Below are 14,171 nucleotides of genomic sequence, written 5' to 3'. Positions count from 1 at the left end.
CAGTGGCTTTTTTCCCCTAAAGACCAATGAGGGGCTGGTCTCTGATTAAAGACTGACAAAAGCCCCATCCATAAGTTGATAATCTTAGAGTAAAAGCCCCTACAAGGAAGAGTTAATGCCCTTCTCACCTTGATCTTTCACCACGAAGTTGGTGGTGACTAAGGGTGGCACCTGGCCCCGTACTCCAGTAACAAATGGCTCTGAACCCCGGTTGTTCCTGTCATCCTCAATAACCTGAATCTGTAGGGAAAAGTGAACTGAGTGAGATGACAGAAGAAAAGATAGTACCAAGTCTCAGCCAGGAGAAAGAAAGGCTGAAGCTGCAGCACAGAAACTAATAATTTGCCAAGGAACAACTCATGCACCAGGCCTGTTCTCCTTCTGGAGATCATGTAGAATGCTATAATGCCAATCTTCTGCTCTACAATCAGCAGCAAAATGCTAGGCAGGCAACACCAAAAATGGGCTTCTTTATGAATTGCCCAGACTCCCAGTTAATATCCCCCCAACTCCAGGACAGTTCCACCTCTAATCAGAAATCTTCAAACCTGATCAGATTCCACTTCCCTCCCCCAACAAGCCTACCCCATACCCTCTCCCCACAAGACACATTCTGAGTCAGAATAGGAAAACAGACAACAATAACCATGTAAAAATGAATCTACCTGGAATGACTCTATACTCAATGAAAGTAGAACAGACAGGGTGAGGAGAGGATTAAACTGCCAGAAATGATCAAGTAAAGTGAGGAAGCAGATGCTGCCTTATTTTCAGGTAAGCATCAGTGTATAAAAATGGGAGAAGAGGTTAAGTATCTAATCCTTATAGCCCAATCCTCAGTCCCCCATATTTTGACAAGCCAACAAAGGGAAAAAAAATGATTTTGCAAAGCTGGTAATCAAATCTTTGTGCAGGCTGATGACTTTTGGGCAGTTACTTCAAGATGAGTTTGGTAAAACCAGAAAAAATAGAGAATAAGACTCCATATCCCAAAGCAGGAGTTGAAGCTTAGAAATATATCAGAGTCAAATAGACCCTCCAGATGAGAAGTGGCCCACACTATCCCAAACCAGTAGTCCCTTTCCCTGTAAGAAATGTCAGTACCCCAAATCTGTACATTCACAGCCACCTACCCAAATGTTTCTGCACAATAAGCCATAGACAAATCAAACCAAAAGGGAGAGATCTATCACTCACCTTTGTCCTGTTCCATCAAATGTCACATGCAGGCTCCTGGAGGAGTCAGCAGGACTAATGCTAAGGCTTAACATGCCACCTGACCCCACCCTTAGGGCCTGACCTTCTACTACCACCCCACACTTAAGGCATTGCTGACAGCTTGCTACTTCTTCGTTACATGATGACTTGAGGCATGCACATCCTTCTAGTTTATAAAAGTGAGGTCTAGAAGGACTAAGGGAAAAAGATGGAGAAGGATGTACATGGTGGATGAGGTAAAGACGAGGTCACAGGCATGCATGGGGATGACACAGGGATGGCACTAACATGTGGATGACACACACACACACACACCCACCCTCTGCACTTACTGGACTAGGAATGGCATCAGGGTCTATTCTGTGCCTGGTTTTCTGCTGAGGAGGCAGCTCATTGAGTTGCTTTTAGTGTTTTAATAATAAAGGCAGCAGGGGAATACAAGGAGGGAGACAAAAGAACAAGAAGCAGATGTTACTACTCTCAACCCTGATGAGTTAGACATGAACAGCTGGAGCCCAGCTCATACTGCTGAAATCAGGCTCCTTCTAGATCAAAAATTCTAAATCTTTCTGGCCCAACATAGAGGCCTTTATGGCTCAGACTATAATATAGAAAAATAAGGAGAGGGGCATATAGAAAGCAAGCAGGGGTTATACAGGGAGGGGCTGAATGGGAGAATTCTTAAGGAAGAGGGCTGTACCCTCTTAAAGGTCACTCCTCCCATCTAAGAACTATGCTTATGCTGAAAGAAGCCTCCCCTCACATCCAACCAGACTCTCCTCACTGAAGGAGGGGAAAGGAAGGAGGGGCTGCTTAATCCTTTCGGGTCCCCCTTAGCCAACAAAGTCCCTCACCCTGGTAGTTACCCAAAGGAATAGGGAAGAGAACAGAATGAAATATGACAATGGCTAAGCGTGGTGAGATAACTGACAAAGCAAATGTTGCAGACGGCACTATAGAGTGGCCCTCAGTTGGGAGTGCAGTCCCAGCCTCTATTCCAAGTATAAAAAGGAAGGCCTGAGGATTCTAATGTCTCTAAGGGTGAGATTCACCCTCTTCCTGGGAGAAGCAGCTTCCCTAAACTGCCCTTTCAAGCTGTAGATCACTCTTCCCCATCCACACAGTAGGAGCCTAGCAAACAAAAGTACTAAAGACTTCTTCCTAAAACACTGTCCAAGTAGGGGCAGAGAGAAACCGGTGAGGCTTTCCTTCTCTTAACACCTAACACCAGAGAATTCCCACCAGCTCACCCATTAAGACAACTGCTGTCCTACTAGATCTAAGAGGATAAGACCTGGACCCAGCCACTACTCCACAGAAGGGTTGAGGTTACCATGCTATGCCCAATAGTTGACAAAATGCAGCACTCAACCCAGAGCTCTACTGACATTGCTGATCACTCTTGGCTTCCTTTTCTTTCCTGCCCAGCTATGGAGTGAAAGTGCCCCAAAAGACTTCTGGAGCCTTAAGTTCCAGTTCAAATAGTCAAAAATTACATTTAGGTTCTACACCTATAAGATGAATGAAAAGGGAACATCAGAAAATGCTAAGCAAACATCTTATCTAGGCTGATTCACTTATTTGGCAGTCACAAACTCCTTCCCCAAGACCATATAAGTATCTACTTACAGGGCTCGGGATGGCATCAGGATCCAGGCGCTTAGGAGGCAGTGGTTGAGGAGGCCCAGGCTGACTGCCAAAAGTAGGTGCTACTGGGTAGGGACTTCCATAATTGGGCTGAGGGCCCCGGGCTGGTCCAAAGGAACCTGAGAGACAAGGACACAAGGTTGATGAACTCAAAATGCCTTCCCTATTTCTTCTTATGGCCTCAGAGAAATGACTAGACTCCTATAAATGTAGGATTACGAGGCAGGGTAATGACTACTCAAAGAAAGACAACACTACCTGAACTATGGGAATAAAGAATGTCTTACAAACCCTACATCCTAGTAATAATACTCCGAAGCTCTCCATCTAGTTCACCACTTAGCAAGCAATACCATAAGCAAAAAAAAACCAAAACGACAAAAAAACATCTGAATAGCTGAAGTCTTTGGCTCCTAGATAGGCCTTGGGGAAAACTCACCATTTTGTTGCAGCTGATAGCCTGGCTGCTGGGAGGAGTGCATAGGTGGCGGTGGTCCTGGGGGCCCAGTCATTTGGGTGCCAGGATGCAGGGCTTGAGGAGGAGGTGAGGATACATGGTTGGGCTGGTTCACTGGCGGTCCCCCAAAACCCTGTCCAAGCAGTAGTGGACCAGTCATCGAAGGCATCCGAGGACCCCCGGAAGCTGGGGGGGTGAAGCTGGAAGCCTGTAGTGGGGCAGATCGTTGGGGAGGCTGGGCCCCAGAATGACCCTGGGCCTGGCTAAGGGGAGCAGCCTGGCCCTGAGGATAGGAGCCATACAGACCAGAGTTGGGGAAACTTCCTGAGGCCAGTGACGTTGGTGGTCCTGAGAAGTAGAAGAGGAAGAGTCAGAATCCCAATATTCTGCCTCCTTGTTCAGCAAATCACTTCCCTTTCCACATAAGAGAGGCAGGAATGACTGTCCCATCTGCTATGGCTCAGAGGCACAAAAAATAAAAGGGACTGAGGTATACCCTCACAGCCTGATGCTTCTAAAAAAAATGGAAACAGTAACATTCCTGTGGTCACAGCTACTCACCATAGCCCAGCCCTGAAGGGGGAGGGGCTGGGGCCACAGCGCCACTGATCTGCATTCCAGCCAGCTGGGCAGTCACCTGTGCACTTGTAGGGGGAGGGCCATAGGGCTGAAGCACAGTTGGCTGGCTGACCACAGGGGCCAATGGGGCTGACCCAAATGGCTGAGACCCAGGGAGCCTGTGAAGAGAAGAAAGGCAGTAATGACTAGTGGGCTGGGACACCCTTCAAAGTTAACAAGAACTCTATATCATACAGGAAACTATATTGTTTTACAGTATCTTATTCTCATCCTGGGCTCTTTTTCGGCTTCATATTTTTGTATATTTGCAGATAAATTACATTCCTGATGATCTACACTGTGATTATTCATGACAAATCTCGTTTGTGGTTCACTCCACAAACCAAGCACTCTCAGATCAAATATTATTTACTCTGCTATTTAGATTACCACCTCCTCTGCTTCAATCCTTTGTTGACAAATCACCTCAGTTTTATAATCAGAAGCCCTGAAGGGGAAGGTGCACAGAAGCATTAACACAATAGGCACCTAATAAATGTAGGATCAAACAAATGTGGTTTGACTGTTTCATTTTTAAACCGAAATACTTATTAATTTATCCTGGGAAAGGTATCAGATCTGTAAGATAAGAGGAGCAGGTCAGCTAAGTTTAGCATTCTGTACTAATCAGAAAGATGATGCTAACTCTACCAAAAAAGGACTAGAGAAACAGGACATAAACCAGGTAGCCTTCTAGCTGAGTCTAACTAGCAAAGCCTCATTACTTGGTTACATTAGCTATTTTGGACAGTCCCATGGTATCAGATGCCACATTAAAATATAAATACAAAATCATTCCAATACCACTGCATACCAACTAGCAACTGAATTGGTGTTTTACAGTGATATTACTGCAGAAATCTATGACATTGATTACTACATATAACAAGCTCTTTCTGGGATTTCAAAAATGAATCAAATTCTTCGCAACAATAGTTTGTTACACTGAAATTCTGACATATCCTTCCCGTTTATTTTGTCTCTACTGAATAACTGGTACTTTATTATATTTGGTCAGCTTCTATTAGTTCTGTAGTTTAACATTTTTCATTCATTCATTCAACTTGTATTTTCTGAGTGTTGGGCTAGTGAACCTTAGCTCCCTAAGCTCTTTGTTGGGGTTTGCAGTTTTTGTGTTCCACAGCACCAAACATACTGTTGGCCCCATGGCAGATGCTTATAAATCCTTGATAGAATAATTATATTCCATAATGTATATTCCATACATTAATGGTTTTACTCCATTAATATGGGTAATACGATCAACTATCCAATGATATTGTCACATGCCCTACTAACAATAAACCACCATCTGTATATGTATCTGTATATAGCTTTACAACTTATAAAACATCTCTAAGTACTTTAAAGAAATCTTCACAGCAAAATAGTAAGGAAGACAGAGTGGATAAAAACTAAGACATTTTAGAGTATAAGTGGTAGACCAACCTAGAAATAGAGCCCAGACCTGATTCTTAGTCCAATGTACTTTACTTTAAAATTGTGAAATAGTCTACGGCCATGCTACCCTCAACAAGCCCGAACCCATCTGATCTCAGAAGCTAAGCAGGGTCGGGCCTGGTTAGTACTTGGATGGGAGACCACCTAGGAAGACCAGGTGCTATAGGCATAATAAATAAAAAATAAGGGATTGTAAGTTGACACGGTCCTTGCAATCTGTAAGGTCAACCAAGGGTTGCCTCGCCTAAAAAAAATTAATTAATTAAATTGTGAAATATAACATATAGAAAAAATACATAAAATATATATGTACTGTTGAATAATTATAATATAAATACCTATGTAACCAAAACCAAATCAAGAAATAGAATAAACTAGCACTCCAAAGCCCTGTGTGCCACTCCTCTATACAACCTTCTTCCTTCTCCCTGAGGTAACTACTTTCCTAACTTCCTAATGATCACTCTCTTGTCTTTAAAACAATATGGTTTAGTTTTGTCAGTTTTTAAACTTTTGTAAACAATCTCATCATACATTCTCTTTGGATTTTGCTTCTTTTGTTCAAACATATGTTTATGAAATTCATCTATTCTGTTGCACATAGCATTTCCTTTCATCACTAAATATTATTCCACTAAATAAACATGCTATGATTTACTTAAGCATTTTAATGTAGATATTTGGGTTTTTCTGATTTTTGGATTTTAAAAACAATGTTGCTATTAACACACATACATTTAACTTGTTTATATATACATGAGTTTTTCTAAGGCATATATCTATGAGTGAAATTACTGGATTCAATTATAACATACAATTCCAAATTATTTTCCCAAAGTAGTTATACTAACTTGCATCTGACCACCAGTGAATAAGAGTTCCTGTTACTCCATATCCTCAGCAGTATTTAGTATTGTCAGAGTTTTTAATTTTGCCAATTTGATACATAGGAGAATCTTGTTGTGGTTTTTAATTTGTTTTTTCATTACTTATGAGGTTAACAGCTTTTTAAAAAATTTGTTTTTCAGTTACAGTTGCCATACGATAAATTAATTTCAGGTGTACAATATAATAATCAGATCTTTATATATCTTACAAAGTGATCCCCAATAAGTCTAGTACTTACCTGATATCACACGTAGTTATTACCATATTACTGACTATATTCCATATGCTGTACTTTATTCCCCATGACATTTTTTAAAAAATTTTTTTAGGCGAGGCAAACCTTGGTTGACCTTACAGATTGCAAGGACCTTGTCAGCTTACAATCCCTTATTTTTTTTTTTTTTTTATGCCTACAGCACCTGGTCTTATTAGGTGGTCTCCCATCCAAGTACTAACCAAGCCCGACCCTGCTTAGCTTCCAAGACCAACAATGGTGGAAATAACCCAAATGTCCATCATTGGATAAATGCATAAACAAAATGTGGTAACATATCCATAAATGAAATATTACTTGGCCATAAAAAGTAAAGAAATACTGACATGCTACAATATAAACATTGAAAACATTATGCTAAGTGAAACAAGTCAGTTACAAAATAACACATGGTATGTGATTCCACTAGTATGAAAGTCCAGAATAGGGAAATCTATAGAGACAGAAAATAGATTAGTGGTTGCTTAGGGCTAGGGAAGTAGAGGATTGAAGGAATAGCTACATAAGGGTAGCTACTTAGCTAAAGGATATGGTGTTTCTTCTTGATGTGACAAAATGTTCTAAAATTGATGGTGGTAATGGTTGCATATATCTATGAATGCATTAAAAACCACTGAATTGTACACTTTAAATTCACATGATATGTGAATTAAACTTCAATGAAGTTTTTAAAAAAAATCCAATCAAATAAAATTGCCCTAAAACTTCACATTCCCCTCAAGCTTTTGCCCTTTTTAGCCAAACATTACAAAAGAATTGGTCCACACTCTGTCTCTACTTCTTTACTATTTCTCTATCTAAAGCTCTTTCTTTCTATCCCTTAGTTTTCTCAACCAGGGCCTATACATGGTAAACTCTCAGTCTTCGTCTGAAAATGTCTTTATTTGCTCTCTCTTTTAGCTAGGTACATAATTCTACTTTGACACTTATATTCTCTAATGCTTTCAAGGTACTATTCTACTATCTGCTCTCCTCTAATAGTCTCTATTTATTCTAATCAATATTGTTTTTCTTCTGAGAATCTCTAATGGACAGGATTGAGGGAGTATGGTTATTGCATATTTGCTTCTGGAAGATATTCCAATGATATTACCACCCAAGATCAAATTTTTTTAAAAAGCTTTGAGATATAATTTTCATATCATCAAATTCACTTCCTCTAAGTGTATAATTCGACAATTTTTAGTAATTTATAGTTGTGCAACCATCACTAGAATCCAACTTTAGCACATTTTCATCTTTCCAAAAAGATCCCTTGCATCCATTTGCAGTCCCAAGACCTTTTTTTTTTTTTCCACTTATCCACAGCCAGCCCAGGAAAAACAGGATTCCTTATTATCTACCTCTGCCGGTGTGCAGACTTTTTTTTTCTAGTCTATCTGTTCACTAAAGGTGCAGCCTAGGTCCAGACTTCATAAACAAGGTCTCCATGCCAAACCTCAGCTCAGAAAAGCCCAAAGATTCATCCCTATCCCCAGTACCTGCTTAAACTTAAGTCCCCAGATTCTCAAAATGATAATTCCTACCCTTCTCCACATGCAGTCACAGCGTCAGCTTACCACTCTCATTTTCGGTTCCCTTTTCGTCTCTAGCACTTGAAGGTTCACTTTTTCTTTTAAGCTTGATTACACACTTGGGAAATTTTTTTCTTTCTATTTCCTCTCTTCTTTCTAGATGTTCATTGCAAAAGGGTGTTCGGGTTATATTAATCTACTACTCAGCTGAAACTCTTTGACCCATTCCAACTAAACAGTTGTCTTCACTGAAACTACATTTGTCAGTGATGCCGAACCTTGCCAAACCCAACAGTCATTAGTCGCAACAATTTTCAGTCCACACCTTACCTTTCAGCAGCAAATGACAAAGCCGATTCCTTACTCTTGCTTTCCTTAAATTCTTTCATCTAGTTTCAGGATGCCACACTCTCCTGGCTCATCTCTCACCTCACTACTGCTCTTTCTCATTGTGTTTTGATGGCTTCTCTTCTGATTTCCTTTTAAATGTTGCTAAGCTCCAACATTCAGTCTTCAATTCTATTCTTTACTATCAATGCTCACTTTCTAAGTGATTTTATCTAGTCCCATGGCTTTAAATAATAATTCTATATTGAAGACCCTCAAACTTATATCTCCAGTCCCGACATCATTCTTCAGCTACATATTTGTATATATAACTGCCCGCTTGAACATCTCTATTTGGTAGCTCGTAGCTTTTTATTTTTATTTCTATATATTTCAAAATGCGCTCTGCCATTGTCACTGGAAGTCTTTCTACTGGCAGCTTTCTTAAACCTGTAAGATACAAAATAAAACTCTTCATTTTTGCCCTGAAAATCTGCTTCTTCTCAAATATTTCTCATCTCAGTCAATAGCACCCAGTTTCTTAAGCCAACAAATTAAGAGACATCCAGAATTCCTTTCTCTTAACTTATATCCAATCCTATTGACTCTACTTTCAAAATGTATTCCAAATCTGACTATTTCTCACACCTCTACCACTACCATCCTAAACCAAACCAAGATTATCTCTTACCTGAACTACTGCAACCACCTAACCTCCACACTCCCTCAACCCAATCCATAAGCAACTCTATTCTTAAATCCAGCAAAGTAACTTCTTTCTTAAAATAAGATTTTTTTTTAATGCTTACAGCACCTGGTCTTCCTAGGTGGTCTCCCATCCAAGTACTAACCAGGCCTAACCCTGCTTAGCTTCCGAGATCAGACGAGATTGGGCACGTTCAGGGTGGCATGGCCATAGACAAGATATTTTTTAAAAATCAGAGAATTAGGGAGAGTATATGTGAAATTTTTTAAAGTAATATTTTTAGTAATCATATTTGTGATAGTGTTAGTATTGTTGTACTGTGAGTACTATATATAATAAGGGATAAAATAAATGACAAATTGTGGCATATTCCGATATTCTAATACCATCATCCCCATGGCCTTAAGAACCAAGATTGCTGGTGTGGAAGAAAAGAGATATAGATATAATACAGAGGTCAAGTAAAGGCTTTGTAGTCTTGAATTTGAATTGGAAGCACAAATTTAAACTAATGGGATATTTTATATTTAATGTATGTAAATATGTATTTCTCAGCTATATCCACTGAAAAGGCCTAGACAGTGACCAATCAGGTAGCAATAAACAATCCTAGTGTCCAGATTAGTAAAAAAATATCATTTCTCACCAACAATATAAAGGATTTCTTGGAAAAAAATAGCTAATTCCTAGTCTGGGGCATAAAATGTATAAGATAAGCTTGAATATATTATCATACCTAAAGATTACTAGGATCATGTCAAAAAGACCTAAAGATTACTAGGATCATGTCAAAAAGACTCAGTCAACAAAGAAGCTCCCATTGTTCAAAGATGGGACATTTTCAACTTCACTAATGATAATTACAGTGGATTGAAACTCATCAAATATTTTTAAATCCATAAATTCATAATGATATTAAAAAGCAGTGGTCACCTTCAGTAGATATCAGAGGACCAATTCATTCCCTTGTAAACTAGTAAATAAAAGTAGAGAATCAAGCATTTATCTTACACTAATTGCACAACTGGTAACCAAATAACAGATGACGAGAACTATCAAAAATGGTATTCAAAGGAATAAATGAAAAAAAAAAAAAAAGAATCAGAGATCACCATATTGTAGACTCAACAAATTAATATATATATATATGCATTAGGCATCAACAACTGCTGACATCAAAAACAGAGAGCGCAAGATATTATGTGCCTCCTATGGTCTTACCCCACACTACCCAAAGGGATCAAACCTGAATCCAGTCTCCAGATCCAGTAACTAATTTTCAGGAAATACAGAGAAAAGAGGAACACATTAAACTGTAACATGAATATATAACCAGGAGAATCTAGACTGTGGGAAATTCTACAGGTCAACTGACTTGGGTTCTTCAATGATAAATATTAAGAAAAAGAAAGAGAGGGAACCTATAGACTTAAAATACACATCAAGTTTTTTTTTTCAATAGGCAAAACTAAACTGTGGTGTCTAGGGACACACCTTTAAGTGTAAACTATTTTTAAAAACATAGAAAAAGGGGTGGCTCCACAGTGTAGTGGTTAGCACGTCTTCTTTACACGCAGAAGGTCCTGGGTTCACGCCCCAGGTAGAACCACGGACCACACTCCAGGTGCGCCAGGCCCCAGGTGCACGCCCCGAGCATGTGGGAGGAGACACCCCACCTTCAGAGATCCAGTTCTTTAGGGGAAACAGCAACATCCATAGGTCAGGGGTGGAAGTGGGGGTGGAGTTAAAGAGGGGAGAAAAACACAAAAATAATGATTACTATAAAAGTTTGGATAATGGTTATTATGGGAGGAGGCAGAGAGTTGTGACTGAACTGGGGCACATGCAAGGGGCTTTTGGGATGTTTAGCAGAGTTCTACTCCTTGATCTGGGTTGTAGTTACAAGGGGGGTCACTTTATAATAATTTAGTAAGCTATACATTTGTCTTGTATGTTTTTTTGTATGTGTTTCATATTACAATGAAAATATTCATTGCATAAATAAACTAATAAATGAGAACATTACTCCCCAGCTTAAAACCTCCAAAGGCATCTCGCTGCAACAAAAATCAAATTTAAACTTCTTACTATGGCCTACAAAGCACTGCATGATATGGCTCCTGCCTATGTTTCTACTTTATCTCCTCACTCTCCACTCTGCTAGTCATTCTGGTCTTCCTGCTCTTCCTCACATCCACCAAATTAATTTCTCCATCAGGACCTTTGCACTTGTGCCCTCTAAGACACTCTTCCCCTAGATCTTTGGATTGCTCCCTTCATCAATTCCCTGAGGTTTCAAATATCACTTCATAGATGCTTTCCTTGACCAATATATTTAAAACGGCTCCCTATCTCCTCACCAGTCATTCTCTATATCCTTATTCTGTTTTATTTTTTATTTATATTTATCTACTTGTTATTTTCTGTGTACTCCATTAGATTATAAGCTTCATAGGGGCAGAGACTTGGTCTGTTTATTTAATGCTTCATCTCCAACCTCCAGAATAATGTCTGACACATAATAGTACAAAATAAATATTTTTTGAGTGGATGAATAAATGAATGAATGAATGAATTTTCTCTACTGCTTCTCAGAGTATTCCCACACACAGGGTTAGGGAGAGCTTCTCAAGCTCTTTTCCAGGCTTATATTCAATGTTAAAAATGTACGCTCTGAACACCCCACCCAAAAAAAGTCAGAAAGTGACTCTTCCATTACCACACACCCTAAACACAGTTATATTTTATTCACTGCTTATCAAAAACAAACAACACTCTAACAGAGATTACTGCTCTCCTTTAATGGACTTCTATTCAAAGACAGGGGTTTATTGGATCACACACCACCAAAGTTTTCATCATCAATGCGAGCATCTTTCCTTTTATAACTGGTCACACCCAAACTTAACCAATAAATCCTACTAAGTACCCAATCTAGAGAAAAAGGGAAGTCAAAGGAGATAAATAATTCTGAAATGTCTTCTTCCCATTACCCGCTTAGGGTAGGCTCAGTAGGATTAAAATAATTATTGAAGATGTATGTCTAGTTAAGGAAAAAAAATGTTCACAGAAAGAAAAAGAATATGCAAAAGAACCCAGGTACTAAGATAGGTCAATAATCCAGAGTGACATTAGCAGCACCTGTAACCTAGAAAAATGAAAACAAGATACAAAAAGATGGAGAGAAGAGAAAAGGGGATATAAGAGAAAGAAAAAAAAGATAAGGAATAGGGCCCTTATACAAATCTTAATCCTTCCAGTTTTCATCAGATCAATTTTAGGTTGACCCAAGTACATACCTCTGCATCTGAATAGTGGAGCTAGGCCCATTCTGTACATCTCCTTGGCCAAACTGGCCATATGCACCCTGGGCACAAGGGGCTTGTGCTGTCGAGGCTGGAGGTGCCCCTGAAGAAGGTGGGGCTCTTGACACACCTGAGTGTAAAGGACAAAAAACTAAGTGATTGGGAAATAACTTTCTCCCCTACCCTAAGCAAGGAATGTAAAGCAAGAAATCAACAGGCTCAGACCTTAATTGGCCCAATACCACACCTTTGTAATGAAAAGGACACCACCAACATGCAAATCTGCTTACAGCAGATTCTGAACACTGATGCCCAGCCAGAGAGCCTCCACTCTCCTAGACAGGAACACTACGGAGTGAAGCTGTAGTCAGAACCACAAGAACATAGGCCCTTTCTATGATCACCATTCACTCTCACTCAATCCAGGACAGTCTAATGTTCTTATGCTAGACAAAGTCATTTATTTTAAGGATAAGGATCCTAGTCCAGAAATTAGAAACTTAGAGCTTATGTGAGAAAGGTGACACAGAAGACCAAGTAACATACTGCACTAGGTTGTAAAGAAAGGCACCTCTTGGGGATACTATTCTGCCAACCTTCTCTTCATATATTCTACTTATCCTAACTATCTTCTTTTCATTCACTTCTAAGTGGTGACTCTCCCAAAAGCACATGGCTCAGGAGTGTTCCCATAGGTAGGAGACTTTGTTTCACCCAACAGTTCAGTCAGGACAGTTGGCCTGCCTTCCCATTAGTGTTGCCACCTACGTCTTCACAAAAGCTGAACTCCATCCTTTCCGCTCAACAGAGTGGCCATCAAAGCTACTTCTGCTATACTCAGCCATCCTTACCATATGAAGTGTAGGAAAAAAGCAATTAGTTACTTGGCACATCACTTTGGAAATGTTGCTTACTCCTGTTCAAACATTTGTTTTCTTTTGCTCTGCCCTCAGTAGAGATTAGACACTACAGAACCTGCCTATAGAAACATGATTAATCTGAACCTACTCACTAGCCATCATAGAACCAGATTTGTTTTCCTCTCAATAACAAAGCTTCCTCTTGAGGCAATGCCAAACTCCATTTTGATAAGCCAGGACTTGACAGATCAGAGGTGGACTCTGTCCAGCCAAAGTCCCAACCCAGAGTAAATCTCTTCCAGAGACCTGAAACCTAATCTCACCCCTCCATGAATTTTGTTTCAAAGTTATAATTAAATTGATAATGCTTCATTCCCTAAATCTCACCTATGCCTCCTTGGTGCCTTCTTTTTCCCATATCCCTTCATACAATTTACTCTCTTAAAAAGCATAAAGCATCTGGCATACCCTAAGTCCTCAGGTTGTCTAACCAAAGATCGACTGCTAACCATTTTCTAAAAAGTCCTTGTGGATAGTCTGTAGAATACCAGCTGCTCTTCTTGAGGCAGCACCAGATTAAGTCTTCTCTTATTGCCTTGGTATTACAGAGCCTCTAAGAGGCAAAGGAAACTCAAGCAAAGGGAGAAGAATGATATCAGTAGAAAGATAAGAGAGCACCAAAAATTAGGCACACAAACACAATACTTTTCATTGATGAACTAGCTCTCCTAAGTCCCAGAGTCATTTATAGATAAAACCATTAGTCTAATAAGAGGCATTATCAATATACATGAAGAACAAGTAATTTCAGGTAGACGTTCGGTCAACAGGAAATATTCAATCCTAGTCAGAGGCTCTGTAGGACCTGTGACCACAACCCTTCCATCCATCTCTGA

The 14,171-nt window shown here is 39.6% G+C and overlaps 1 protein-coding gene and 2 pseudogenes across 11 annotated transcripts in view; 1 reads left to right on the top strand and 2 right to left on the bottom strand.

Annotated features, from left to right (window-relative positions):
- Positions 1-14,171, bottom strand: part of SEC24C (SEC24 homolog C, COPII coat complex component) — a 50,126-nt gene that overhangs the window by 7,493 nt on the left and 28,462 nt on the right. For 7 of the 11 annotated variants that reach the window (XM_023527909.1, XM_011355251.2, XM_011355258.2 and 4 more), the window contains exons 3-8: positions 12,410-12,545; positions 3,884-4,059; positions 3,305-3,670; positions 2,848-2,984; positions 1,551-1,619; positions 129-240 (exon numbers count right to left, since the gene is read on the bottom strand). In XM_023527909.1, the coding sequence (XP_023383677.1) occupies positions 129-240; positions 1,551-1,619; positions 2,848-2,984; positions 3,305-3,670; positions 3,884-4,059; positions 12,410-12,545 (996 nt within the window). The remainder of the gene's footprint in view (positions 1-128; positions 241-1,550; positions 1,620-2,847; positions 2,985-3,304; positions 3,671-3,883; positions 4,060-12,409; positions 12,546-14,171) is intronic. The other 4 variants (XM_011355256.2, XM_011355257.2, XM_011355260.2 and 1 more) reach the window with 1 other exon arrangement.
- Positions 5,452-5,570, top strand: LOC111736599 (annotated as a pseudogene).
- LOC111736579 lies at positions 9,207-9,325 on the bottom strand (annotated as a pseudogene).

This window comes from Pteropus vampyrus, unplaced genomic scaffold, assembly GCF_000151845.1.
Source record: "Pteropus vampyrus isolate Shadow unplaced genomic scaffold, Pvam_2.0 Scaffold20, whole genome shotgun sequence".
NCBI lineage: Eukaryota > Metazoa > Chordata > Mammalia > Chiroptera > Pteropodidae > Pteropus > Pteropus vampyrus.
The sequence above is the reverse complement of the archived record's forward strand: the minus strand, read 5'-3'. Positions and strand labels throughout refer to the sequence as shown.